This window comes from Culex quinquefasciatus, chromosome 3 (assembly GCF_015732765.1).
Source record: "Culex quinquefasciatus strain JHB chromosome 3, VPISU_Cqui_1.0_pri_paternal, whole genome shotgun sequence".
NCBI classification, from domain to species: domain Eukaryota; kingdom Metazoa; phylum Arthropoda; class Insecta; order Diptera; family Culicidae; genus Culex; species Culex quinquefasciatus.
Genome location: NC_051863.1, coordinates 141,287,688 through 141,313,648, shown reverse-complemented (window position 1 = coordinate 141,313,648; position 25,961 = coordinate 141,287,688). Strand labels below are relative to the sequence as shown.

Below are 25,961 nucleotides of genomic sequence, written 5' to 3'. Positions count from 1 at the left end.
TGAATGGCAACCTTGCTTGGTTCTGGGGCTTCTTCAAAACGTAACTCAACGGTAGTTCAACTAATATCATAAAAGCAACGCAATCTCATTTATTGCAACCCTAAACTCCACCTCCCCGATTTCCCCGCTCAAAGAACCCACAGTCGGGACACTTGGTCGGCAGCAGCAGTCCCGTCTTGGCGTACGCCATACTAAACTCGGTATAATACTGCCGATAGCCGATCGGTTCCACCCCCAGCTGGCTCCGCTCCAGATATTCGTTGTACATCCGTACCACATCCGGGCAGTGCGAAAGCTTAACGATGCCGCCACTCTCCACACAGTAATGGTCCGCGTCCTGGCGATGCGACGCGATGTGCTCCTTGGCCAGCTCGAGCGGATCTTCGATTTCGACCAGCAGGTGCGGATATTTGGTCAGCAGAGTACTTACCTGGCTCGCGGTCAGCTTGAACGTGCGCAGGAAGGTCGTTCGGCAGACTTCGCGCACGGTTGTTCCGAGTGGGAGGAAGAAGCGGGCCCGGAACAGGGGGTTCTTGAATGGCGGTTGAGATGAGTTGTTTACCTTGCAGAGGTTTTTCTTATCCGTCAATAAGCGTATGTGGTTGACGAGGAAAGTGTCTTGCTGCGGTTTGGGCTTTTTCTGGAAGTTGTTTTGTATCTGCGCAATTGACTTCTCGGGGAATTTGCTCTCGCATTGTAGATGGCATTTGCACCGTTCTTCCCAGTCGTGCTGCGTGACCAGCTCCGACTCGTCACCACCCTCGTCGTAATCGAAGAAAAGCTGGCCACCCTTCATCAGCAGGGGTGGGAAGTTCGGATTTCCGCAGACCAGGTGCTTGTCGGTGCCCTTTTTGGCGAGAATATTGCGCACGACTTTATCGGTGACGTCGAACGTGTTCAAGAACATCGTTTTGCACACTCTCGTCAGCCGGGAGTCCACGGGCAGGAAGTAGTGGTAGGACAGCGCGCGGCGATCGGTCAGCGAGCGCGGTTTTACGACGTACATGGCACAGATGTGATCGCCGATGAATTTGTTCTGCTTGGTTGGCGCCATTTTCAGGAGATTGGCCAGCAGCTGTTGCCGCAACTCTTCAGATACTCGGAGAACGCAGTACATGAGGCACGAAGCGCTGCAGTTTGGCTTGACCACGCGCGTTCTGTTCTCTGTTTTGGTAGCTTTACGGTTTGGCAGCTTTTCTAGAAGCAACGAGTCCTCACTCTGACTTTCGGTGGCGTAATCGTCGTCGTCGTCGTCTTCCTGATCCTCAATGTATTCGTCATCACGCGGGTTGTCCTCGGTTTTTATGTCCACAGCTGTCAGCGGGAATTCCGGCGCGGTACCTTCATCTCCCTCCACAAACTCAAGTTTTATTGGAACTTTTGAAGCCTCGCTACCGTCGCCACTGTCCGGTAAGATCTCCTGCTCCGTCTCGTCCAACCCCACTCCAATCTCCTCCACCTTAACCGTACCAATGTCAACCGGGCAATCATCCTCTTCACTCTCCTCCTCCAAGGTTTTCCCGCCATCCCCGTCAATATCAAACACGATCCCGTTTTCTCTCTTCACCACCTTGGCCAGCTCCGGATTGCCGCAAATGACGTGCTCCACGGCTCCCTTCTCGATCAGTAAATTCCTCACTCCCCGGTCCGTGACGTCGTACGTGTTCAGGAACATGGTCTTGCAAACCTTGTGAAGCTTCCTCCCCTTCTCGAAAAAGTAATAGTTGGTAAATCGCTTAAGCGAAGGCTTCCCGTCAACAATTCTTCTCCTCTTCGGAGCGAGCCTGCACAAGTGATCGGCCAAATATTTCCGCTGCTCGGCCAAAGGCTTCTGCAGCAGTTCCTTCAGCATCTGCTGCCGCAAGCCGAGCGGAAACCGCTCGAAGCATTTGTAGTTGCACGCCGCGTTGCACGGCGCCTTGACCTTCCTCGCCGGAGCCACCCGTTTCGTCACCGGCATTATGTAGCTCAACCCGCGTTCTATTCGTGCCAACCGGATCGCCCTCCTTTGCTTCCTGCCCAACCCAGGCTCCTCACTACCACCATAATCCATCGAATCGTCCTCGTCCTCCTCCTCCTCGTTCGTCTCTCGCTTGTTCCGCACCACCTGCCGAACCCGGCCGTTGCTCTCCAGCAGGGTGTTCAAAAAGTGCGCCCGGCACACCTTCTCCAACCCCATGCCCATAATCGGCAGCATGTAATGCGTTTGGCTGGGGCTCGGTTCGCGCGTGTGGGCCACCAAAAAGGACGTCCGCCCGGCCTGGGTCAGCATCTGGTAGCCGGCGCGGAGCAGCAGCCGCGCGTGCAGCGAAAACTTGAAGCAGCAGTTGAGCTTGCAGTTGCAGTCCTCCAGGTCGTGTTCCGGCGTGACCGGGAAGTTTACCAGCGCTACGATTGAAACATAACTTAATATCTCACACGTAAAAAAAAAAAATAATCTGATTATTACCGAAACTGCCATTCTCCAGCTCGTAGCCGGCGAAATAGTTCCGGATGAACGCCTCGTCCGGTTCCGAGGCCATTTTAGGCCAGCTCACAGTTACTTTTTCACAAGGGTTTTGGAAACTAAACTGAGGCGAACCACCAGCGAGCTTGGCTCCAGCGCGTTTTGTTTACATTACTCGCTCGTTGCTTTGGGCATAAACAAAAAACGAAGGAAAAGTAAACAGGACAGTGCCGAGTTGCTAGTTTGAACACTGGAGAAAACATTGGATGCGCGACGACAGCGCCGCTAGCGATGGCTAGCGAAACCAATCTGATACAGAGCGGGAAATGCCAGTAACAACATTTCAAAAGGCCAAAAGGATGACCCCGGCAACCATGCAGAATTGGGTACTAAAGCCCCATGTAAATTTTTATGTACAACGGTAAAATCACGATCAAAAACCATTTCTGATCACTTTTTTTCATTTTAACGCAAAAAAAAAAATAATGACAAGACAACATTTTTTCGATGGATCAACTATGGTCCCCTTGGAACGAGCTGTCAAGTAGGAACTTTTCTGTCAAGAAGGAACACGAGGTTAATTTTTCAAAATTGATTTAAAAATCCATTTTAAACTCTTTGTGGTCGTACAAAGGGGCATTTTGCTCAGAAAAATAAGCTTTATCGCTGTAAACAATAATATCAGCAATCTAAGCTTCATTTTAGGACCCAATTACCTTGAATTAAACAATTTTGTGTACCTCGGATCGTTGGAGACGTCGGACAACAACTGCAGCAGGGAAATTCGGAGGCGCATCATCACCGGTAGGTAGTCCACAAGACCCTACGGTCTGGTCATCTTTCCCGTCGTACAAAGTGTACCATGTACGAAACGCTGATAAGACCGGTCGTTCTCTACGGGCACGAGACGTGGACGATGCTCGAGGAGGACCTACACTGAAAGAAACCAACATAGGAATTTCAAGTGTTTTTTCACGTGAGAGTCTCCAAAAATCAACACAATAAATTCACGTGCTTTTCCTTTGACTTACACATGTTTTACATGCCAAATGGACGTGAAAATCATCCCAAATCAGCTGATCGCTATCGAAAGACCTTTCACTCTTTTTTCGACTGCTGTTCACTTCATGTTCACATGAATTTCACTTAGATTTGCCCCATTTGACATTTCCTTTGATATCGAAGTGAAAAACACGTGAGGTTGAAATGTTTTGGTTTTGAAATAAATACGTGTGGCGAAAAATTCTCCATTAGTAAGATGGCCACCGACGGTGCTGGTTCAAAAGTAGCATTTCGGATTGGAATGTTTTTTTTTGCCAACAAATTACTTTATTTTTTCATATTTGTGCGCTGGTAAGTTAAAACAAGAGAAAACTGTACATTTGATTGAAATTAATGCGGACTCATTTCATTTTCCAGAAGATCAGGCACCGGCCAAAAGTCGTCTACGGAATCTGCGTCGATCCGGTGCTGTTTCTCGAGATTCACCAAGAACATCAAGGGCGGGCTAGGGATCCGCCAGCTGCCGGATCGAGAATTGTTTGCTCGTCTTAGTGGACCTTTGATCGGCCAGTTTAGGCCCGTTCAAGAACGAGGTTGACCATGAAAATTCACCGGCCCAGCAGGGCCGTACTTCTTGAATGTCTAGATGGCCAACGCCGTCGAAACATGGTCAGCGTAGCAGTGAAAGTTAAATGTCAGTGAAGTGAAATGTGATTTTTTTTATATTTTACATGTATCCAAACAGATGTTTGATTAAAAAAAATAAAACTTTTTTTTGTTTAAAACCACGTGTGAAATATTTTTTTGAAAAAAATAAGAAAATCATTGTCTTTATTTTACACACCTGAATACCATTGGCAAAACATTTGACTTACACTATAAACTCATTAAACATTCATGAGAAAAGCATTGCAAATTCATGTGCGTCTTCACGTGAAGTTAACGTGTTTTGCTTTTGAATTTACTGAGTCGCGCCATGAAAATTTTCCAAGTGATTTGCACACGAGGTGGTCACTCTACATATATTGCCTATATGGCATATGTTGATCCGTAGTGCATCCATATTTACGGTCATGCGTGATTCCTACATGCGATTTATTTCAGTGTGGTTCTCTCAGCTGTCATTGACATGGCGCGTATTGTTTACAAATATGAAATTTGTTGGAAATAATTTTTCATCGAGGTACTCCGCCGGTTCCCTTACAATCTTTATACTACGTAACGACAAGCGGACAAGCGCCACGGTAGACCAAGCCTCGGTTGCCCTACGGATCATTACCCTCACCCTCGCGTCTTCCGAAAACCGCCAACTAGCTCGAGCAAACAACATCAACCAATTCGCCGTCACGCAATAGCTCCATCTCCAGGTCCAGCTCGCATAATCAAACCTTCGGTGAGGACATCAACAAATCCAACTACGTGTGCTGACCGTCGGAGCACCTGCAGCACCAGCAAAGATCCTCAGTGTTCGTACTGCCACAACGCCGAACTCCAACTTTTTCACAGCAGCAGCAGTTCTGCCAATCCGATAGGCCGTCGATAACCACTTTGGATACGACTCCCACCGACGCAAATGCCACCCCGCCACTCACTTTCCGGGATGGTGGTGGAAACTTCCCGTCTGCCGTTTCATCAACGCTGTCGCAGTTGAGTAGCAGTTGCTCTTCCGGCATGCACCAAGAACTTGCCGCCGTGCAATGTGCCAACACCACGCCCAACCGGATCGAAGGAAGCCGTGCGGAAGATCGAGGAGATGAGTCGCCAGCGGTGCTGGAGCGGCCTGCCATGAAGACCAACTGCTCGTCGTACCATTCGGTTTCCGGTGCAGCATGTGCAATGAGATCGTGTACGGCTACCTGTAACAGGTGGAGGTGGACAATCAGGTCTACCGCTTCAACGATTACCACAGCATATTTGCTCTTTTGCGAGCTGCAGAGAAGGAATTAATGATTGTGATATTTTTGTAGAAAAAAATGAATCATTCTTTATAATTTTTCAAAATAATAAAAAAAATGGTGGTGGTTGGCTATTTTGACTGCGTCTTCGCGCTGAGCACGAAGAACTCTTAAGGAAACGGGTTATGACCAGGAACGGTGATTGGTCCAGGATGACTACTGATTGGGAACGGTTTGCGCATTGGTTTGCATCCGATCTTTCTAGGCGTGCAGCTAGTCTCTTTTCCGCTTCTTGAACAACTTTGATAGGGCTTCCTCAAGAGCGCTGCAAAACTGGACCTTCAATACCGACTTCAAACGGCACAGGTGACGCCCTAGTACGGGGCAGGTAGGACGCGCAACGAAGCGAGAACTTTTTGTGGGTTTGTCGCGGTACGGGACGGCACAGAGCGTGTGTTCGTCGGACTCGTTAATCTCGCACGCTTGGAGGATATTGCGGACCACTTCGAGACGGGGTCTTAGTTCGAGGAGGCGTCGTGCGAAGGAGTCTGAGGTTTTGTAGTTTTAAAACTTGAAAAAGGTTGGAGGTTGACCTGGGTGAAGTAGGCGACCAGCTCGCAGAATCGCTTCTGTTCGCCGGGGGTGTAGACTGACGACGTATTCGCGACAAATGGTTAGGAGTTGTTGGGCTTCGGCAATTATTTGGCGGGATTCGACAACGAGCAGGGCGTGCAGAGAAGTATGTACTGGTGCTTTTCGTTGGATGTGTTCCTAACATTTAATTCCTTCCAGTTTCGATGGGGATGGGCTGTGAGAAGAACGATCCTGCACGGACAAGATCCGTGGCGAGTTGGGAGTTGATCGATCACATGTGGGCGGTGGAAGTCCACTCGGAGGTACGGCGTAGAAGCCTTTGTCACCGGCGGTGCTGGCGGAAATCTTTGCCACCAATTCCTCGGGCAGTTCCAGGTCTTCGTCTCCAACATCCCATCCGGCGACTACACAGCCTACGGATCGTCATCGTCCTAGGCGTTCTCAAACAATTCGTCGACACGCATCCCAACCGCCTTCGTCGGCAGCTTCGACGAAGGTATCTGTTGCGGCCAGCGCCTTGTGAACGGTATCAGCCTCGCGCGGAATCATGGTTCCGTCAACAGCGGTCAGTTGCTTTCGGCCTGCTAGATCGAAACCGGTGGGTGGAGGAACTTGGCATCCACTTGAACCTGCGGAGATTGTTTCGGCCAGCGCAGTCGCGTCCTCCTCCAATCCGTACGTTACAGCCTTAACCGACTCACGTTGATTCTGTTTTGGTTGTGACATTTGCTGCAGATGTGTAGAAACGTCACATTCCACACTGATCAAAATTTCGTTCAAAATCTCGTGCATGCCGTAAATACGTATTTACCAATATTTACGGTAGTTGCTCCGTATTCCCTACGGATCAACCATGCGCCCAACCCCGTGGATTTGCACGTGACATTCACATGGAAAGTAGTATGGGGCAGATTCACGTGTGAAACATGTGATATTGCTATGTGCCTTTCTTTCAGTGTACAAGCGCTTGAAGTTTTCGAACGGCGAGTGCTTCGGACGATCTTTGGCGGCGTGCGTGAGAACACTGTATGGAGGAAAAGGATGAACCACGAGCTGGCGCAACTCTACGGCAAGCCAAGTTTTCGGAAGGTCGCCAAGGCTGGCCAAATCCGGTGGGCCGCCAACCGAACCAGACTATCAATCCGGTGAAGTTGGTGTTTAATTCAGTGCCGGTTGGAACGCGGCGGAAAGGGGCGCAACGTGCGAGGTGGTTAGACCAAGTGGAGGAAGATCTGAGAAGTGTGGGAGTTCCGAGTCGGAATTGGAGAGTAGCAGCCCAGGACCGAGTCCAGTGGCAGCGCATCTGGAGAGAGCTCATGACCCGGAGGTTGTACGAGCAGTAAAAGTAAAGTAAAGTAAGTAAAAAAATTTAAAAATCGGAAATCTGCTCAAGAAATGCTTAAAAGTTTGCCAAAAATGCATAAAAGTTATCTGATTTTCTGTAATTTACTAACCTTCCTACGGTATTGGGGTCCTTTTCGGCCTTTTTGAAAATTAAATTTGCCATAACTTTTGCTATATACATGCTAAAGCCTTGAAATTTTCTGACATTAAATTTATAGTATAAATACACATTTCACAAAACAAACAAACCTTAGACGACCCCTAGGGGAGCGTCCATAAAAAAAGTTACTTTAAAGGTATTGGGGTCCTTTTCGACCCCAAACTTTAAAAAATCGTCAAGAATCCAGTTTTTGACCGATTCCGGTTCTTTTGGTCACAAATGAAAGCTTAGAACGTCCCCTTTCCGAAACCGACCTGGAAAACCGGATTTGGTCACTGTGGCCACCGGGAATCGGCTACAACCGAAAAAGGACCTTTTTGAGACCCCAACTTTGACGACCTGTATCTCCGGCGAATTTCAACCAATCAGGATGCTTTGGGTTGCATTCGACAGGTATTTACCTGTACTTTGACCACAAATATTAATATCAGGGCCAGGTGACCTACTGGTTCCGGAAATCCGGAACATCCGAAAAGTTCATGTTTTACAGTTTTTCACATATATGTGATACCAATACTCTCATGATAGTTGAAATTGATCCATAAAGCTTACTAAAAACACAATACACGATTGCCAGAACCACTCTGGAGTGTTAGTGGCCACTTCCGGTAACCTGGAACCGGTTCCCGGTACCCGATGAACGGCCAACTTGACTTTTTTGGTGAAACCCCATCATGTTGCACATCAAACTCCATGAAATTGAAAGATAAGTCCATCTTTGGTAATGCCGTTGTTCGCTGAGCCATCCTGGCCAATCTGGAACCGGCTACCGGTGGCCCCTTGGAGACACTTCCGGAATATGAGAGAAACCCTATCACTCGACATATCAAACTTCATGAAATTGAAAGATATGTCAAGTTATGGTCATGCCGTTGCTCGCTGATCCATTCTGGCCAATCTGGAACTGGTTCCCGGTGCCCTTTGGGGACATTCCCGGAATATGAGAGAAACCCTATCATTCGACATATCAAACTTCATGAAATTGAAAGATATGTCAATCTACGGTCATGCCGTTGCTCCCTGATCCATTCTGGCCATTTTGGAACTGGTTCCCGGTGCCCTTTGGGGACATTCCCGGAATATGAGAGAAACCCTATCATTCGACATATCAAACTTCATGAAATTGAAAGATATGTCAAGTAACGGTCATGCCGTTGATCGCTGATCCATTCTGGCCAATCTGGAACTGGTTACCGGTGGCCCCTTGGAGACACTTCCGGAATATGAGAGAAATCCTATCATCCGACATATCAAACTTCATGAAATTAAAAGATATGTCAAGTTACGGTCATGCCGTTGCTAGCTGATCCATTCTGGGCAATCTGGAACCGGTTACCGGTGGGCCAGAATGGGTCAGCGAACAACGGCATGACCGTAACTTGACATATCTTTCAATTTCATGATGTTTGATATGTCAATTTACGGTCATGCCGTTGTTCGCTGACCCATTCTGGCCATTCTGGAACCGGCTACCGGTGGCCCCTTAGGGACACTCTCGGAATATGAGAGAAACCCCATCATCCAACATATCAAACTTCATGAAATTGAAAAATGTGTCAATCTACCGGTCATGCCATTCTTCGCTAATGCATTCTGGCAATTCTGGAACATGTTCCCGGTGGCCCCTTGGGGACACTCCCGGAATAATAAAAAAAGAAACCCAATTATCCGACGAATCAAACTTCATGAAATTCATGGATATGGCAACCAAAGGTCAGCGAACAATTGCATGACCGTAGATTGACGTAGTTTTCAATTTCATGAAGTTTGATATGTTAGATGGTAGGGTTACTTTTATATTCCAGAAGTGTCCCCAAGAGGCCACTGGTAACCGGTTCCAAATTGGCCAGGATGGCTCAGCAAACAACAGCATGACGATAGATTGACATATCTTTCAATTTCATGAAGTTTGATTTGTCGGATGATAGGATTTCTCTCATATTCCGGAAGGGTCTCCAAGGGGCCACCGGTAACCGGTTGCAGATTGGCCAGAATGGATCAGCGAGCAACGGCATGACCGTTACTTGACATATCTTTCAATTTCATGAAGTTTGATATGTCGAATGATAGGGTTTCTCTCACATTCTGGGAATGTCCCCAAAGGGCACCGGAAACCAGTTCCAGAATGGCCAGAATGGATCAGAGAACAACGGCATGACCGTAGATTGACATATCTTTCAATTCCATGAAGTTTGATATGTCGGATGATAGGGTTTCTCTCATATTCCGGGAATGTCCCCAAAGGGCACCGGGAACCAGTTCCAGATTGGCCAGAATGGGTCGGCCAACAACGGCATGACCGTAGATTGACATATCTTTCAATTCCATGAAGTTTGATACGTCGGATGATAGGGTTTCTCTCATATTCCGGAAGTGTCCCCAAGGGGCCACCGGTAACCGGCTCCAGATTGGCCAGAATAGGTCGGCCAACAACGGCATGACCGTAGATTGACATATCTTTCAATTCCATGAAGTTTGATACGTCGGATGATAGGGTTTCTCTCATATTCCGGAAGTGTCCCCAAGGGGCCACCGGTAACTGGTTCCAGATTGGCCAGGATGGCTCAGCGAACAACGGCATTACCAAAGATGGACATATCTTTCAATTTCATGGAGTTTGATGTAGAACATGATGGGTTTTCACCAAAAAAGTCAAGTTGGCCGTTCATCGGGTACTCGGGAACCGGTTCCAGGTTACCCGGAAGTGGCCACTAACACTCCAGAGTGGTTCTGGCAGTCGTGTATTGTGTTTTTAGTAAGTTTTATGGATCAATTTCAACTATCATGAGAGTATTGGTATCGCTTATATGTGAAAAACAGTAAAATATGAACTTTTCGGATGTTCCGGATTTCCGGAACCGGTAGGTCACCTGGCCCTGATATTAATATTTGTGGTCAAAGTACAGGTAAATACCTGTCGAATGCAACCCAAAGCATCCTGATTGGTTGAAATTTGCCGGAGATACAGGTCGTCAAGGTTGGGGTCTCAAAAGGTCCTTTTCGGTTGTAGCCGATTCCGGTGGCCACAGTGACCAAATCCGGTTTTCCAGGTCGGTTTCGAAAGGGACGTTCTAAACTTTCATTTGTGACCAAAAGAACCGGAATCGGTCAAAACTGATTTTGACGATTTTTAAAGTTTGGGTCGAGGACCCCAATACCTTATGTGATTTTGTTTTAATACAAAGGGAAGGTTAAAGAATTTAAGAATTTAAGAATTTAAGAATTAAAGAATTAAAGAATTAAAGAATTAAAATTTAAGAATTTAAAATTTAAGAATTTAAGAATTTAAGAATTTAAAATTTAAATTTAAGAATTTAAGAATTTAAAATTTAAGAATTTAAGAATTTAAGAATTTAAATTTAAGAATTTAAATTTAAAATTTAAGAATTTAAGAATTTAAAATTTAAATTTAAAATTTAAATTTAAAATTTAAAATTTAAGAATTTAAATTTAAGAATTTAAGAATTTAAATTTAAGAATTTAAATTTAAATTTAAATTTAAGAATTTAAGAATTTAAGAATTTAAATTTAAGATTTAAATTTAAGATTTAAGAATTTAAATTATAAGATTTAAATTTAAGAATTTAAATTTAAAAATTTAAGAATTTAAGAATTTAAATTTAAAATTTAAAATTTAGAATTTAGATTTAAGTTAGATTTAAGAATTTAAGAATTTAAATTTAAGAATTTAAATTGAATTTAAGAATTTAAGAATTTAAATTTAAAATTTAAGAATTTAAGAATTTAAATTTAAGAATTTAAAATTTAAATTTAAATTTAAGAATTTAAGAATTTAAGAATTTAAATTTAAGAATTTAAGAATTTAAGATTTAAATTTAAGAATTTAAAATTTAAAAATTTAAGAATTTAAGAATTTAAATTTAGAATTTAAATTTAAAATTTAAGAATTTAAGAATTTAAATTTAAGAATTTAAGAATTTAAAATTTAAGAATTTAAGAATTTAAAAATTTAAGAATTTAAGAATTTAAGAATTTAAGAATTTAAGAATTTAAATTTAAGAATTTAAGAATTTAAAATTTAAAATTTAAATTTAAGAATTTAAAATTTAAGAATTTAAATTTAAATTTAAAATTTAAATTTAGAGTTTAAAATTTAAGAATTTAAGAATTTAAGATTTAAGGAATTTAAATTTAAGAATTTAAGAATTTAAAATTTAAGAATTAAGAGAATTTAAGAATTTAAGAATTTAAGAATTGAATTTAGAATTTAAGAATTTAAGAATTAAGAATTTAAGAATTTACCCTAAGAATTCTGGGTTTAAATTTAAGAATTTAAGAATTTAAGATTTAAGAATTTAAAATTTAAATTTAAGAATTTAAGAATTTAAGATTTAAGAATTTAAAATTTAAGATTTAAAATTTAAGAATTTAAATTTAAGAATTTAAGAATTTAAATTTAAGAATTTAAAATTTAAGATTTAAGAATTTAAGAATTTAAAATTTAAAATTTAAAATTTAAAATTTAAAATTTAAAATTTAAAATTTAAATTTAAGAATTTAAAATTTAAAATTTAAAATTTAAAATTTAAAATTTAAGAATTTAAATTTAAAATTTAAAATTTAAGAGGGAATTTAAGAATTTAAAATTTAAGAATTTAAGATTTAAAATTTAAGAATTTAAGAATTTAAGAATTTAAGAATTTAAGAATTTAAATTTAAATTTAAAGAATTTAAGAATTAAGAATTTAAGAATTTAAATTTAAGAATTTAAAATTTAAGAATTTAAGAATTTAAGAATTTAAAAGAATTTAAGAATTTAAGAATTTAAGAATTTAAGAAATTAAGAATTTAAGTTAAGAATTTAAATTTAAGAATTTAAGAATTTAAGAATTTAATTTAAGAATTTAAAAATTTAAGAATTTAAGAATTTAAGAATTTAAGAATTTAAGAATTGAATTAAAATTTAAGAATTTAAGAATTTAAGAATTTAAATTTAAGAATTAAGAATTTAAATTTAAATTTAAGAATTTAAAATTTAAATTTAAGAATTTAAAATTTAATAATTTAAAATTTAAAATTTAAGAATTTAAGAATTTAAAATTTAAGAATTTAAGAATTTAAAATTTAAGAATTTAAATTTAAAATTTAAGAATTTAAAATTTAAGAATTTAAGAATTTGAATTTAAGAATTTAAGAATTTAAAATTTAAATTTAGGAATTTAAGAATTTAAGAATCTAAGAATTTAAGAATTTAAGAATTTAAGAATTTAAGAATTTAAGAATTTAAGAATTTAAGAATTTAAGAATTTAAGAATTTAAGAATTTAAGAATTTAAGAATTTAAGAATTTAAGAATTTAAGAATTTAAGAATTTAAGAATTTAAGAATTTAAGAATTTAAGAATTTAAGAATTTAAGAATTTAAGAATTAAGAATTTAAGAATTTAAGAATTTAAGAATTTAAGAATTTAAGAATGTAAGAATTTAAGAATTTAAGAATTTAAGAATTTAAGAATTTAAGAACTTAAGAATTCAAGAATTTAAGAATTTAAGAATTTAAGAATTTAAGAATTTAAGAATTTAAGAATTTAAGAATTTAAGAATTTAAGAATTTAGAATTTAAGAATTTAAGAATTAAGAATTTAAGAATTTAAGAATTTAAGAATTTAAGAATTTAAGAATTTAAGAATTTAAGAATTTAAGAATTTAAGAATTTAAGAATTTAAGAATTTAAGAATTTAAGAATTTAAGAATTTAAGAATTTAAGAATTTAAGAATTTAAGAATTTAAGAATTTAAGAATTTAAGAATTTAAGAATTTAAGAATTTAAGAATTTAAGAATTTAAGAATTTAAGAATTTAAGAATTTAAGAATTTAAGAATTTAAGAATTTAAGAATGTAAGAATTTAAAGAATTTAAGAATGTAAGAATTTAAGAATTTAAGAATTTAAGAATTTAAGAATTTAAGAATTTAAGAATTTAAGAATTTAAGAATTTAAGAATTTAAGAATTTAAGAATTTAAGAATTTAAGAATTTAAGAATTTAAGAATTTAAGAATTTAAGAATTTAAGAATTTAAGAATTTAAGAATTTAAGAATTTAAGAATTTAAGAATTTAAGAATTTAAGAATTTAAGAATATAAGAATTTAAGAATTTAAGAATTTAAGAATTTAAGAATTTAAGAATTTAAGAATTTAAGAATTTAAGAATTTAAGAATTTAAGAATTTAAGAATTTAAGAATTTAAGAATTTAAGAATTTAAGAATTTAAGAATTTAAGAATTTAAGAATTTAAGAAATTTAAGAATTTAAGAATTTAAGAATTTAAGAATTTAAGAATTTAAGAATTTAAGAATTTAAGAATTTAAGAATTTAAGAATTTAAGAATTTAAGAATTTAAGAATTTAAGAATTTAAGAATTTAAGAATTTAGAATCTAAGAATTTAAGAATTTAAGAATTTAAGAATTTAAGAATTTAAGAATTTAAGAATTTAAGAATTTAAGAATTTAAGAATTTAAGAATTTAAGAATTTAAGAATTTAAGAATTTAAGAATTTAAGAATTTAAGAATTTAAGAATTTAAGAATTTAAGAATTTAAGAATTTAAGAATTTAAGAATTTAAGAATTTAAGAATTTAAGAATTTAAGAATTTAAGAATTTAAGAATTTAAGAATTTAAGAATTTAAGAATTAAGAATTTAAGAATTTAAGAATTTAAGAATTTAAGAATTTAAGAATTTAAGAATTTAAGAATTTAAGAATTTAAGAATTTAAGAATTTAAGAATTTAAGAATTTAAGAATTTAAGAATTTAAGAATTTAAGAATTTAAGAATTTAAGAATTTAAGAATTTAAGAATTTAAGAATTTAAGAATTTAAGAATTTAAGAATTTAAGAATTTAAGAATTTAAGAATTTAAGAATTTAAGAATTTAAGAATTTAAGAATTTAAGAATTTAAGAATTTAAGAATTTAAGAATTTAAGAATTTAAGAATTTAAGAATTTAAGAATTTAAGAATTTAATTTAAGAATTTAAGAATTTAAGAATTTAAGAATTTAAGAATTTAAGAATTTAAGAATTTAAGAATTTAAGAATTTAAGAATTTAAGAATTTAAGAATTTAAGAATTTAAGAATTTAAGAATTTAGGAATTTAGAATTTAAGAATTTAAGAATCTAACAATTTAAGAAATTGCGATTTTTTCAGTGCACGAGTGCAAATAACTTGAGCTTCTGCTAGTCACCGCGGGGAGGCGCTTGAGTTTGTTTATTGGCGATTGCAGAATCCATCTCCTAGTTGTAAATATTTACGATTCCAAAACCGGGACGCGGCGTCGTAAATCTCGTAAATTCTTTCAAAATTAAATTAAATTGAAATATTAAAAAGTTTAAAGTTTTCCTAACACAAAATGGGTGTCACAATTTTGCAACCGTATCCGGTGGAGAACAAATCTGGCTCTCAAACGATCGAGTTCCTGGTAAAGCGCGTGCTGTAAGTTAAACTCCACATTTTAGTTGGTTGGCACCAAAAACATTAACAACAATCTCTTTCCTCCAGCGCCCTCGGTGCCGTCCAAGTTGGCCACTTCCTGGTCGATTGTGAAACGTACTCGTCCGTACCGCAAATCGGCCCGCCCAAGACGGTTCACATCCTGCACAACTGAGCGGCGTCGTCGGTTTTCCATTCTGACTCCGGCGCCAAGCAGATTCCGCTCGTAACCGATGGCCTGTTCGACCTGTTGATGGCGCGCATTTCTTCGGTTTACACTCGAAGAAGCAAACCAAGATCGAATCGAAGGGGCCACGGTTCGAGTTTGGAGACTTCCTCATCAAGCTGGGCAGCGTGACGATGAGCCAGAACTTTAAGGGCGTCCTGGTGGAGGTCGAGTATCGGCCGTGTCTGGTGGCCGCCAGCTGCTGGGAGCTGATGCGCGAGTTTCTGCAGGGCTTCCTGGGGTCGAACGTGTCGAACACGATTCCGGCGTACTTTGCCCAGCGGATCAACATGAACACGAACCACACGAAGGCGAACGACATTTATCAGCCGATCGACACGATTAACCAGTATTTGGAGCACTTTACCAACTACCGGAAGCAGACGAGCTCGGGGCGAGGCCGTAGGGTGAGTTGATTGCTTTTGCTTAAAATTATACAAAAATACATTCTCAATTTCAAAATGAAAGCGATTGTTTATCTTCGATGTGATGATAATCCAAAGAATTTTGAAAAAGGTAAAAAAGCGAATAAAAGGAAGAAAAATGGAACCCGAATTTGCAAAACAAAACAAAAAAAAAATTAAATACTAAAATAATAAATCACTTAAATACTGAACTACTAAAACCAAAATACAAAAATTAAAAACGCAAAAATACAAAAATATAAAAAAGGCAAAAATACAAAATTATAAAAATTCTAAACTAGAAAAATACAAAAACACAAAAATACAAAAATACAAAAACACAAAAATACAAAATTGCAAAAATACAAAAATACAAAAAGACACAATAACAAAAAATACAAAATACTAAAATATAAAAAAAGCAAAAATACAAAATTATAAAAATTCTAAACTAGAAAAATACAAAACACAAAAATAAAATACAAAACACAATAATACAAAATTGCAAAAATACAAAAAATACCAAAATACAAAAATTCAGAAATACAAAAATATTAAAAACAAAAATATAAATATACAAAACAAGCCTTACCCGACAAACTTCGTTTTGCCTTTTTTCGTTTGTTGACGTTTTTTGCTTTTTCAGCCTCCCGTGATCAAAGCACCTCGATCCGATGGGGTTTCTCTCATATTCCGAGAGTGTCCCTAAGGGGCCACCGGTAGCCGGTTCCAGAATGGCCAGAATGGGTCAGCGAACAACGGCATGACCGTAAATTGACATATCAAACATCATGAAATTGAAAGATATGTCAAGTTACGGTCATGCCGTTGTTCGCTGACCCATTCTGGCCCACCGGTAACCGGTTCCAGATTGCCCAGAATGGATCAGCTAGCAACGGCATGACCGTAACTTGACATATCTTTTAATTTCATGAAGTTTGATATGTCGGATGATAGGATTTCTCTCATATTCCGGAAGTGTCTCCAAGGGGCCACCGGTAACCAGTTCCAGATTGGCCAGAATGGATCAGCGATCAACGGCATGACCGTTACTTGACATATCTTTCAATTTCATGAAGTTTGATATGTCGAATGATAGGGTTTCTCTCATATTCCGGGAATGTCCCCAAAGGGCACCGGGAACCAGTTCCAAAATGGCCAGAATGGATCAGGGAGCAACGGCATGACCGTAGATTGACATATCTTTCAATTTCATGAAGTTTGATATGTCGAATGATAGGGTTTCTCTCATATTCCGGGAATGTCCCCAAAGGGCACCGGGAACCAGTTCCAGATTGGCCAGAATGGATCAGCGAGCAACGGCATGACCGTAACTTGACATATCTTTCAATTTCATGAAGTTTGATATGTCGAGTGATAGGGTTTCTCTCATATTCCGGAAGTGTCTCCAAGGGGCCACCGGTAGCCGGTTCCAGATTGGCCAGGATGGCTCAGCGAACAACGGCATTACCAAAGATGGACTTATCTTTCAATTTCATGGAGTTTGATGTGCAACATGATGGGGTTTCACCAAAAAAGTCAAGTTGGCCGTTCATCGGGTACCCGGGAACCGGTTCCAGGTTACCCGGAAGTGGCCACTAACACTCCAGAGTGGTTCTGGCAATCGTGTATTGTGTTTTTAGTAAGCTTTATGGATCAATTTCAACTATCATGAGAGTATTGGTATCACATATATGTGAAAAACTGTAAAACATGAACTTTTCGGATGTTCCGGATTTCCGGAACCAGTAGGTCACCTGGCCCTGATATTAATATTTGTGGTCAAAGTACAGGTAAATACCTGTCGAATGCAACCCAAAGCATCCTGATTGGTTGAAATTCGCCGGAGATACAGGTCGTCAAAGTTGGGGTCTCAAAAAGGTCCTTTTTCGGTTGTAGCCGATTCCCGGTGGCCACAGTGACCAAATCCGGTTTTCCAGGTCGGTTTCGGAAAGGGGACGTTCTAAACTTTCATTTGTGACCAAAAGAACCGGAATCGGTCAAAAACTGGATTTTTGACGATTTTTTAAAGTTTGGGGTCGAAAAGGACCCCAATACCTTATGTGTGATTTTGTTTTAATACCAAGGGAAGGTTAAAGAATTTAAGAATTTAAGAATTTAAGAATTAAAGAATTAAAGAATTAAAGAATTAAAGAATTAAAGAATTTAAGAATTTAAGAATTTAAGAATTTAAGAATTTAAGAATTTAAGAATTTAAGAATTTAAGAATTTAAGAATTTAAGAATTTAAGAATTTAAGAATTTAAGAATTTAAGAATTTAAGAATTTAAGAATTTAAGAATTTAAGAATTTAAGAATTTAAGAATTTAAATTTAAGAATTTAAGAATTTAAGAATTTAAGAATTTAAGAATTTAAGAATTTAAGAATTTAAGAATTTAAGAATTTAAGAATTTAAGAATTTAAGAATTTAAGAATTTAAGAATTTAAGAATTTAAGAATTTAAGAATTTAAGAATTTAAGAATTTAAGAATGTAAGAATTTAAGAATTTAAGAATGTAAGAATTTAAGAATTTAAGAATTTAAGAATTTAAGAATTTAAGAATTTAAGAATTTAAGAATTTAAGAATTTAAGAATTTAAGAATTTAAGAATTTAAGAATTTAAGAATTTAAGAATTTAAGAATTTAAGAATTTAAGAATTTAAGAATTTAAGAATTTAAGAATTTAAGAATTTAAGAATTTAAGAATATAAGAATTTAAGAATTTAAGAATTTAAGAATTTAAGAATTTAAGAATTTAAGAATTTAAGAATTTAGAATTTAAGAATTTAAGAATTTAAGAATTTAAGAATTTAAGAATTTAAGAATTTAAGAATTTAAGAATTTAAGAATTTAAGAATTTAAGAATTTAAGAATTTAAGAATTTAAGAATTTAAGAATTTAAGAATTTAAGAATTTAAGAATTTAAGAATTTAAGAATTTAAGAATTTAAGAATTTAAGAATTTAAGAATTTAAGAATTTAAGAATTTAAGAATTTAAGAATTTAAGAATTTAAGAATTTAAGAATTTAAGAATTTAAGAATTTAAGAATTTAAGAATTTAAGAATTTAAGAATTTAAGAATTTAAGAATTTAAGAATTTAAGAATTTAAGAATTTAAGAATTTAAGAATTTAAGAATTTAAGAATTTAAGAATTTAAGAATTTAAGAATTTAAGAATTTAAGAATTTAAGAATTTAAGAATTTAAGAATTTAAGAATTTAAGAATTTAAGAATTTAAGAATTTAAGAATTTAAGAATTTAAGAATTTAAGAATTTAAGAATTTAAGAATTTAAGAATTTAAGAATTTAAGAATTTAAGAATTTAAGAATTTAAGAATTTAAGAATTTAAGAATTTAAGAATTTAAGAATTTAAGAATTTAAGAATTTAAGAATTTAAGAATTTAAGAATTTAAGAATTTAAGAATTTAAGAATTTAAGAATTTAAGAATTTAAGAATTTAAGAATTTAAGAATTTAAGAATTTAAGAATTTAAGAATTTAAGAATTTAAGAATTTAAGAATTTAAGAATTTAAGAATTTAAGAATTTAAGAATTTAAGAATTTAAGAATTTAATAATTTAAGAATTTAAGAATTTAAGAATTTAAGAATTTAAGAATTTAAGAATTTAAGAATTTAAGAATTTAAGAATTTAGGAATTTAGGAATTTAAGAATTTAAGAATCTAACAATTTAAGAAATTGCGATTTTTTCAGTGCACGAGTGCAAATAACTTGAGCTTCTGCTAGTCACCGCGGGGAGGCGCTTGAGTTTGTTTATTGGCGATTGCAGAATCCATCTCCTAGTTGTAAATATTTACGATTCCAAAACCGGGACGCGGCGTCGTAAATCTCGTAAATTCTTTCAAAATTAAATTAAATTGAAATATTAAAAAGTTTAAAGTTTTCCTAACACAAAATGGGTGTCACAATTTTGCAACCGTATCCGGTGGAGAACAAATCTGGCTCTCAAACGATCGAGTTCCTGGTAAAGCGCGTGCTGTAAGTTAAACTCCACATTTTAGTTGGTTGGCACCAAAAACATTAACAACAATCTCTTTCCTCCAGCGCCCTCGGTGCCGTCCAAGTTGGCCACTTCCTGGTCGATTGTGAAACGTACTCGTCCGTACCGCAAATCGGCCCGCCCAAGACGGTTCACATCCTGCACAACTCGGAGCAGCCGGCGTCGGTGTTTTCCATTCTGGACTCCGGCGCCAAGCAGATTCCGCTCGTAACCGATGGCCTGTTCGACCTGTTGATGGCGCGCATTTCTTCGGTTTACACCTCGAAGAAGCAAACCAAGATCGAATCGAAGGGGCCACGGTTCGAGTTTGGAGACTTCCTCATCAAGCTGGGCAGCGTGACGATGAGCCAGAACTTTAAGGGCGTCCTGGTGGAGGTCGAGTATCGGCCGTGTCTGGTGGCCGCCAGCTGCTGGGAGCTGATGCGCGAGTTTCTGCAGGGCTTCCTGGGGTCGAACGTGTCGAACACGATTCCGGCGTACTTTGCCCAGCGGATCAACATGAACACGAACCACACGAAGGCGAACGACATTTATCAGCCGATCGACACGATTAACCAGTATTTGGAGCACTTTACCAACTACCGGAAGCAGACGAGCTCGGGGGCGAGGCCGTAGGGGTGAGTTGATTGCTTTTGCTTAAAATTATACAAAAATACATTCTCAATTTCAAAATGAAAGCGATTGTTTATCTTCGATGTGATGATAATCCAAAGAATTTTGAAAAAAGGTAAAAAAAGCGAATAAAAGGAAGAAAAATGGAACCCGAATTTGCAAAACAAAAAACCAAAAAAATTAAATACTAAAATAATAAATCACTTAAATACTGAACTACTAAAAACCAAAATACAAAAATTAAAAAAACGCAAAAATACAAAAATATAAAAAAGGCAAAAATACAAAATTATAAAAATTCTAAACTAGAAAAATACAAAAACACAAAAATACAAAAATACAAAAACACAAAAATACAAAATTGCAAAAATACAAAAATACAAAAAGACACAATAACAAAAAATACAAAATACTAAAATATAAAAAAAGCAAAAATACAAAATTATAAAAATTCTAAACTAGAAAAATACAAAAACACAAAAATACAAAAATACAAAAACACAATAATACAAAATTGCAAAAATACAAAAAATACCAAAATACAAAAATTCAGAAATACAAAAATATTAAAAACAAAAATATAAATATACAAAACAAGCCTTACCCGACAAACTTCGTTTTGCCTTTTTTCGTTTGTTGACGTTTTTTGCTTTTTCAGCCTCCCGTGATCAAAGCACCTCGATCCGACGCTCCGTGTTGAATTGATTCGCGTTCGAACAAAACCGTCGATTTTTTGCCTTCCTCACCTTACTGAGGAAAGGCTATAAAATCACTCGAAAAATGAACTTCTTAATTCGACCTCGTAGACCCACCTTCACGTATACCTATCGACTCAGAATCATGTTCTGAGCAAATGTCTGTGTGGATGTGTGTAGGTGGGTGGACAAAAAAATTGTCACTCGATTATCTCCGGACTAGATGAACGGATTTGTACCGTATTAGTCTCATTCGATCCGTCTTGGGGTCCCATAGGTCTCTATTCAAAATCAGCAAGTTTAGTTAAGTACTTCAAAAGTTATGCAAAAAAAAACGATTTTGGCGTTTGTCCGGAAAATTGTAAAAAGGGTGGTTTTTGCAAGAAACCCTATCATGTTATACATTTTCAGAAAGGTATTAAAAAGACCTTTCATATGAGCCTAAAACATCAAGGATCTGACAACTCTATCAAAAGTTGTTGGCACTTAAGTGTTATTTATACACTTTTTGGAGGCCGGATCTCAGATATTTCAGTAAAAATGATGTCCGGGTCCATCATGCGACCTGTCGTTAGTGAGATAATCGAAAAACCTTTCAAATGAGCCTTAAACATCAAGGATCTGACAACCCTATCAAAAGTTATCAGCACTTAAGTGTTATTTATACCCTTTTTGGAGGCCGGATCTCATATATTTCAGTTAAAATGATGTCCGGGTCCATCATGCGACCTGTCGTTAGTTAGACAATTGAGAGACCTTTCAAATGAGGTAATACATCGAGGATCTGAAAACCCTTTCAAAAGTTATTAGCACTTAAGTGTTATTTATACATTTTTTAGAGGTTGGATTTCAGATATTGTGATAAAAATATTGTCTGAATCTTCTATGCGAACTATCGTTGAATAGGTTTTTTTTGTATCAGACCTTGCCGATGAGCCAGAAAAATTGAAGGTCTGCGAACCCTATCAAAAGAAATGAGTAATAAATTTGATTTGTTAAACATGTTAAGGGAATGTTGCTATTTTTACTGAATGTATTGACTTTACGAATGTGAGGAAGGCACCAACCACCTAAAGGTGGATTAAGTAACGTTTTTTTATATATATAGATTACAAAAAATACAAAATTGCATCACAAAAATAAGAAAATACCAAAACACAAAAATACTTAATTTCAAAAAACAGAAAATTACAAAAAAATACAAAAATACAAAATTACATAAACACAAAATTCCAAAAATACTGAAAAATATAAAAAAATACAAAAACACAAAATCGCTAAAATACAAAAAACAAAAAAAAACTAAAAGACATAATGACAAAAATACTAAATAATTAATTTATATATTTAAAAAATACAGTAAAAATAAAAAATTATAAAAATTTGAAACTAGCAAAATACAAAAATACAAAAACACAAAAATACAAAAATACAAAAACACAAAAATACTTGATTACAAAAAATCAAAATATTACATTATTACAAAAATATGAAAAAAAAACAAAGTACAAAACACAAAAACGTAAAAATACAAAAAAAAATCCAGCAAAAATACAAAAAGATAAAATATTTACCAAAATATAAAAAAATACAGCAAAAATTCAAAAATACAAAATCAGAAAATAACAAAAATTTAAAAAAATACAGTAAAAATACAAAAACGAAAATATAAAATTACAAAAATACAAAATCACATCACAAAAATAAGGAAAAAAAACACCAAAATTCAAAATACTAAATTACATCACAAAAATAGAAAAATACAAAAGCACAAAAATACTAAAATACAAAAAAAAACACAAAATAACAAAAATACAAAAATAAAAAAATACAAAAATACAAAAAAAAAACTAGAAAAAATACAGACACACAAAAAAACAAAAAATTCCAAAATACCAAAATTCCGAAATACGAAAACATAAAAATAAAAAATTACAAGAAAACAATATTACAGCACAAAAATAAGAAAATACAAAAACACAAGAAAAAAAAATAAAAAAATACAAAACTTTTAAATCAGATTTTTTAAAATAAGTTTTTTGAACATATGAAAGACAATAAATAGCTTATTGAACCTTTTTTTAAAAAAATAAAAAAATAAACTCTGGAATTTATTTACCAAAATACAAAAATACAAAACTCCAAAAACAAAACAAATGTAAAATCGATCGATGAATAAGATCAATTCGACGGTAACATTTCAAAAGGCATCATGTACATTTTTACACTTTCTGGGTTATTGCATATTCTGAAAGTACTCCTAATACGCTACCTCTCCACCAAGAATGAGCAAAAGTTACTTCAGTAAAGTCTGTTTAATCATGATTTTAAATAAAGTAACATAAACAAAATCTCTGCCATCAGCAGTCCCTGTTTATATAGCCCTGTCAACCTGTCAAACAAAAGACTACATGAACCTCGTGACGAAAAAAAAGCAACATGAACAAAGCGCCATGTACATTCGGCGAAGAAAAAAGAATCATAACAAAGCGTCCCCCTCAATGACAGCAGGGTGATATAGACGTTGGTGATTTCAAAAGAAGTTATGTTTGTTTTTATCAAATAAAATTACAGAAATAATGTTTTATTGAATTTGGATGATCAAGTATCAATAAAAGCAACGTTTTTCATCGTTTGTTATCATTAGAACATCTTATTTTGCTTTTATATTAAAATGGGAATTGAAAATGAATGCTCAACATTCAAATGCATTTTTCTCAAAACGCATGGTTTGTACATGATGCTTTTTGAAATGTTGGCGTCGAATTCATCGAATTTGAAAAATTACAATTGTGAAATTGGGATTGAAGTCAAAGTTCAAAGATCTGGTGAAATTTTACAAAGTAAATTTATTATTTATTGAGTTTCTTTTCTTAATAAATAAATACGTGGTATAATGTCAAGTCTACACATCTATAGTTGAGTATATTATAAACAATTTTATAAAAAAAGACTTCATCAACAAACAACTAGCTAACGGGCTTGTTCAGCTCTTCCAAGCACGTGTCTGGAATGTTAAACTTGAGAAATTCTAGCTCTTCCGGCGCCGGGAAGTTGTCAACGACGGTGATGAAATCGCCGTTCTCCGCACAGTCGGCAATCATGTCCAGGTAGCCGAACCAGTAGATTACGATTCCTGCGCCGAATCTGAGGGGGGAAAAAGATAGTTTAAATTTCTCAGAATTGCTTTGTTTTGTGAATTTTCCTTACCTATTCCCATAGCTAATTAGCTGGTCCCTCACGTACTTCTGGTGCGAGTCCATGTCCCCGAACGAGGCCTTACTTTCGATCCAGTTCACGGCCCGTCCCTTGTACAGACACGGAATGGCCAGCTTTAAGTCGGGCGTTTTGTCGTAGCCGGTTCGCCTCAGGTCGCCCTCGTCGTAGAACACCATCCCCATGTCCTTGGCCATCTGCTTCAGCTTCATTTCGTACTCCTCGCCGATGCAGCGCCGTATCGTGTCCGTGATGGGTCCCTCCATGTTCTCGTTGTACAGACAGTAGCCCACGTTGGCGCCGAGCACCGAGTCCGGAATGATGTCGGGATGGCGCAGCATCTCCGAGACCTCAGCCTTCGTTTTGTGGGAGTACTTTTTGAGCAGCAGCATCCGGCACAGCGATAGCGGTGGAATCCGCAGCGAGAGGGACATTTTTAGCAGCACGTCCAGCGAGGCGCCGGACTTTATCTTGCGGCCGTAATCCGCCAGCAGGTCCTCGGCGCGGGCACTTATGCGCGAGTGGGACTGCTTGAGCCGCTGCTGGACCTCCCGGGACAGTATGCTGCCGAGCATTTCGAAGCTGTGCTGCGGGAACCGTCGGACCAGCTCCCGGTTGCAGTCGATCGAGTGGCCGCGGAACTTGTGAATCACCTGCTGGATCTCGCTGAACTGCTCGTAGTTGAGGATTACCATGCTGGAAATACAAGCACACTTGTAGTCACTTGCTAGAAATATTTTAAAATTTACAAACCTTACTAAAAAACTAATAATTTTTGAACACGATTGCCGTAGAGATTCGAATGTAAAATGAAAACAAAACAAAATATCCATCAACAAGCGCCAAAACACGAGAAACGTCAACAGCTGAGTTGACAGCTACCTATTTTTTATTGCCAACGCCAGCGACCCTTGCGGCGACTAGCGTAACAAATCGAGCAGTTTGTTTGACATTTCCCGCCGCTGTCAACCGCCACTGCTCACGGGGATGCTTCGGCTGTCATCTGCATACAATGTCACTGAAGCCTAAAAAGCACCAAAGTTTTGGTGTCTAGTGTCAAAATTATGGGGAGTAACATGACAAAAAGAGCGCAATATCGAAAGGATGAAAATATTTTTTTTCTTTATTTTTGTTTCGTTAGTTAAAATGAAATTAAATGTGTACCATTATCTGGGGCAAATCGAGACACATGGGGTGAATTGAGAAGTGATTTAAGCAATGTTTTTGCACAATATTTGAATAGCTTTTAATTTGTTTCAGTAGGAATAGACACAAAACAACAAAATTAGTTTGTAAATTTGAACTTTTATGTTCTGGCTTTCTTGTCGAAAATTTACCAACACATTCAAACCACGGGGTACCATAGAAGTTGGTTTGTTTGACTCAAAAACATGCTTTTTTGTAAAGCCCCACAACGTCCCTAACAATGGGCTATGCCCTGTTCGTGGACTCGCTCTTAAGGTTTCCCAACAACATGGTTGAGCTCAACCGCCTCAAATTGTAGATTTAAATTAACATTATGATGATCTGTAAGTTCATTGGCCAAATAGGAATTTGCGGAAGATATTTCAGAGGATTTGAAAAAGACACCTGCTGGGAAGCTTTGCCTGAGACCTGATGCTTAACATATATTGTTGTTGGCGGCATTTTTTGTTTATTTTATTGAAAAGAATCATTCTGAGCAGCTACAGGATTATTTTCCAAAAAATTAAATAAGACTTATTATATTTTGATTTGTGACCCTCTGAAATGTTATTCCCGAAACAGCGCCACCAAACATTTGGTGGCGGCTTCAGCAAGCTACGTCAGTATCACGGGCCTGCCACTGCTCGAACGCGCATCATTTTCACGCAGTCCTCTACTGTAAACTGTCAGTTGCAGATTCATTCTTTCGTTTAAT

At 36.3% G+C, this 25,961-nt stretch overlaps 3 protein-coding genes across 3 annotated transcripts in view; 1 reads left to right on the top strand and 2 right to left on the bottom strand.

Annotated features, from left to right (window-relative positions):
* The window catches only part of LOC6033532, a 30,767-nt gene extending 28,069 nt beyond the window's left edge, over positions 1-2,698 (bottom strand). The window contains 3 exon segments of the mRNA XM_038261244.1: positions 107-532; positions 563-2,388; positions 2,450-2,698. Coding sequence (XP_038117172.1) covers positions 107-532; positions 563-2,388; positions 2,450-2,522 — 2,325 coding nt within the window. The 5' untranslated portion in view covers positions 2,523-2,698.
* A 16,568-nt stretch (positions 2,699-19,266) lies between these two features.
* LOC6033535 (mediator of RNA polymerase II transcription subunit 20) lies at positions 19,267-20,215 on the top strand. Its single transcript, XM_001843918.2, has 2 exons — positions 19,267-19,516; positions 19,583-20,215. The coding sequence occupies exons 1-2, from the start codon at positions 19,434-19,436 to the stop codon at positions 20,151-20,153; spliced, it is 654 nt and encodes a 217-aa protein (XP_001843970.2). The 5' UTR covers positions 19,267-19,433; the 3' UTR covers positions 20,154-20,215.
* A 3,529-nt stretch (positions 20,216-23,744) lies between these two features.
* Positions 23,745-24,886, bottom strand: LOC6033536 (CDAN1-interacting nuclease 1). The gene is made up of 3 exons (XM_038266097.1): positions 24,815-24,886; positions 24,056-24,757; positions 23,745-23,992 (listed from the first exon to the last, which is right to left on the bottom strand). The coding sequence occupies exons 2-3, from the start codon at positions 24,754-24,756 to the stop codon at positions 23,815-23,817; spliced, it is 879 nt and encodes a 292-aa protein (XP_038122025.1). The 5' UTR covers position 24,757; positions 24,815-24,886; the 3' UTR covers positions 23,745-23,814.
* Positions 24,887-25,961: the final 1,075 nt, after the last annotated feature.

What these genes read in the sequence shown, in the direction of transcription:
- LOC6033535 (XM_001843918.2), top strand. Translation starts at nt 19,434, where the DNA reads ATGGGTGTCACAATTTTGCAACCGTATCCGGTGGAGAACAAATCTGGC. An exon ending in TTCCTGGTAAAGCGCGTGCT is followed by an intron (nt 19,517 to 19,582) that starts GTAAGTTAAACT and finishes TCTTTCCTCCAG; the next exon opens with CGCCCTCGGTGCCGTCCAAG.
- LOC6033536 (XM_038266097.1), bottom strand. Translation starts at nt 24,756, where the DNA reads ATGGTAATCCTCAACTACGAGCAGTTCAGCGAGATCCAGCAGGTGATT. An exon ending in CTAATTAGCTATGGGAATAG is followed by an intron (nt 23,993 to 24,055) that starts GTAAGGAAAATT and finishes TTCCCCCCTCAG; the next exon opens with ATTCGGCGCAGGAATCGTAA.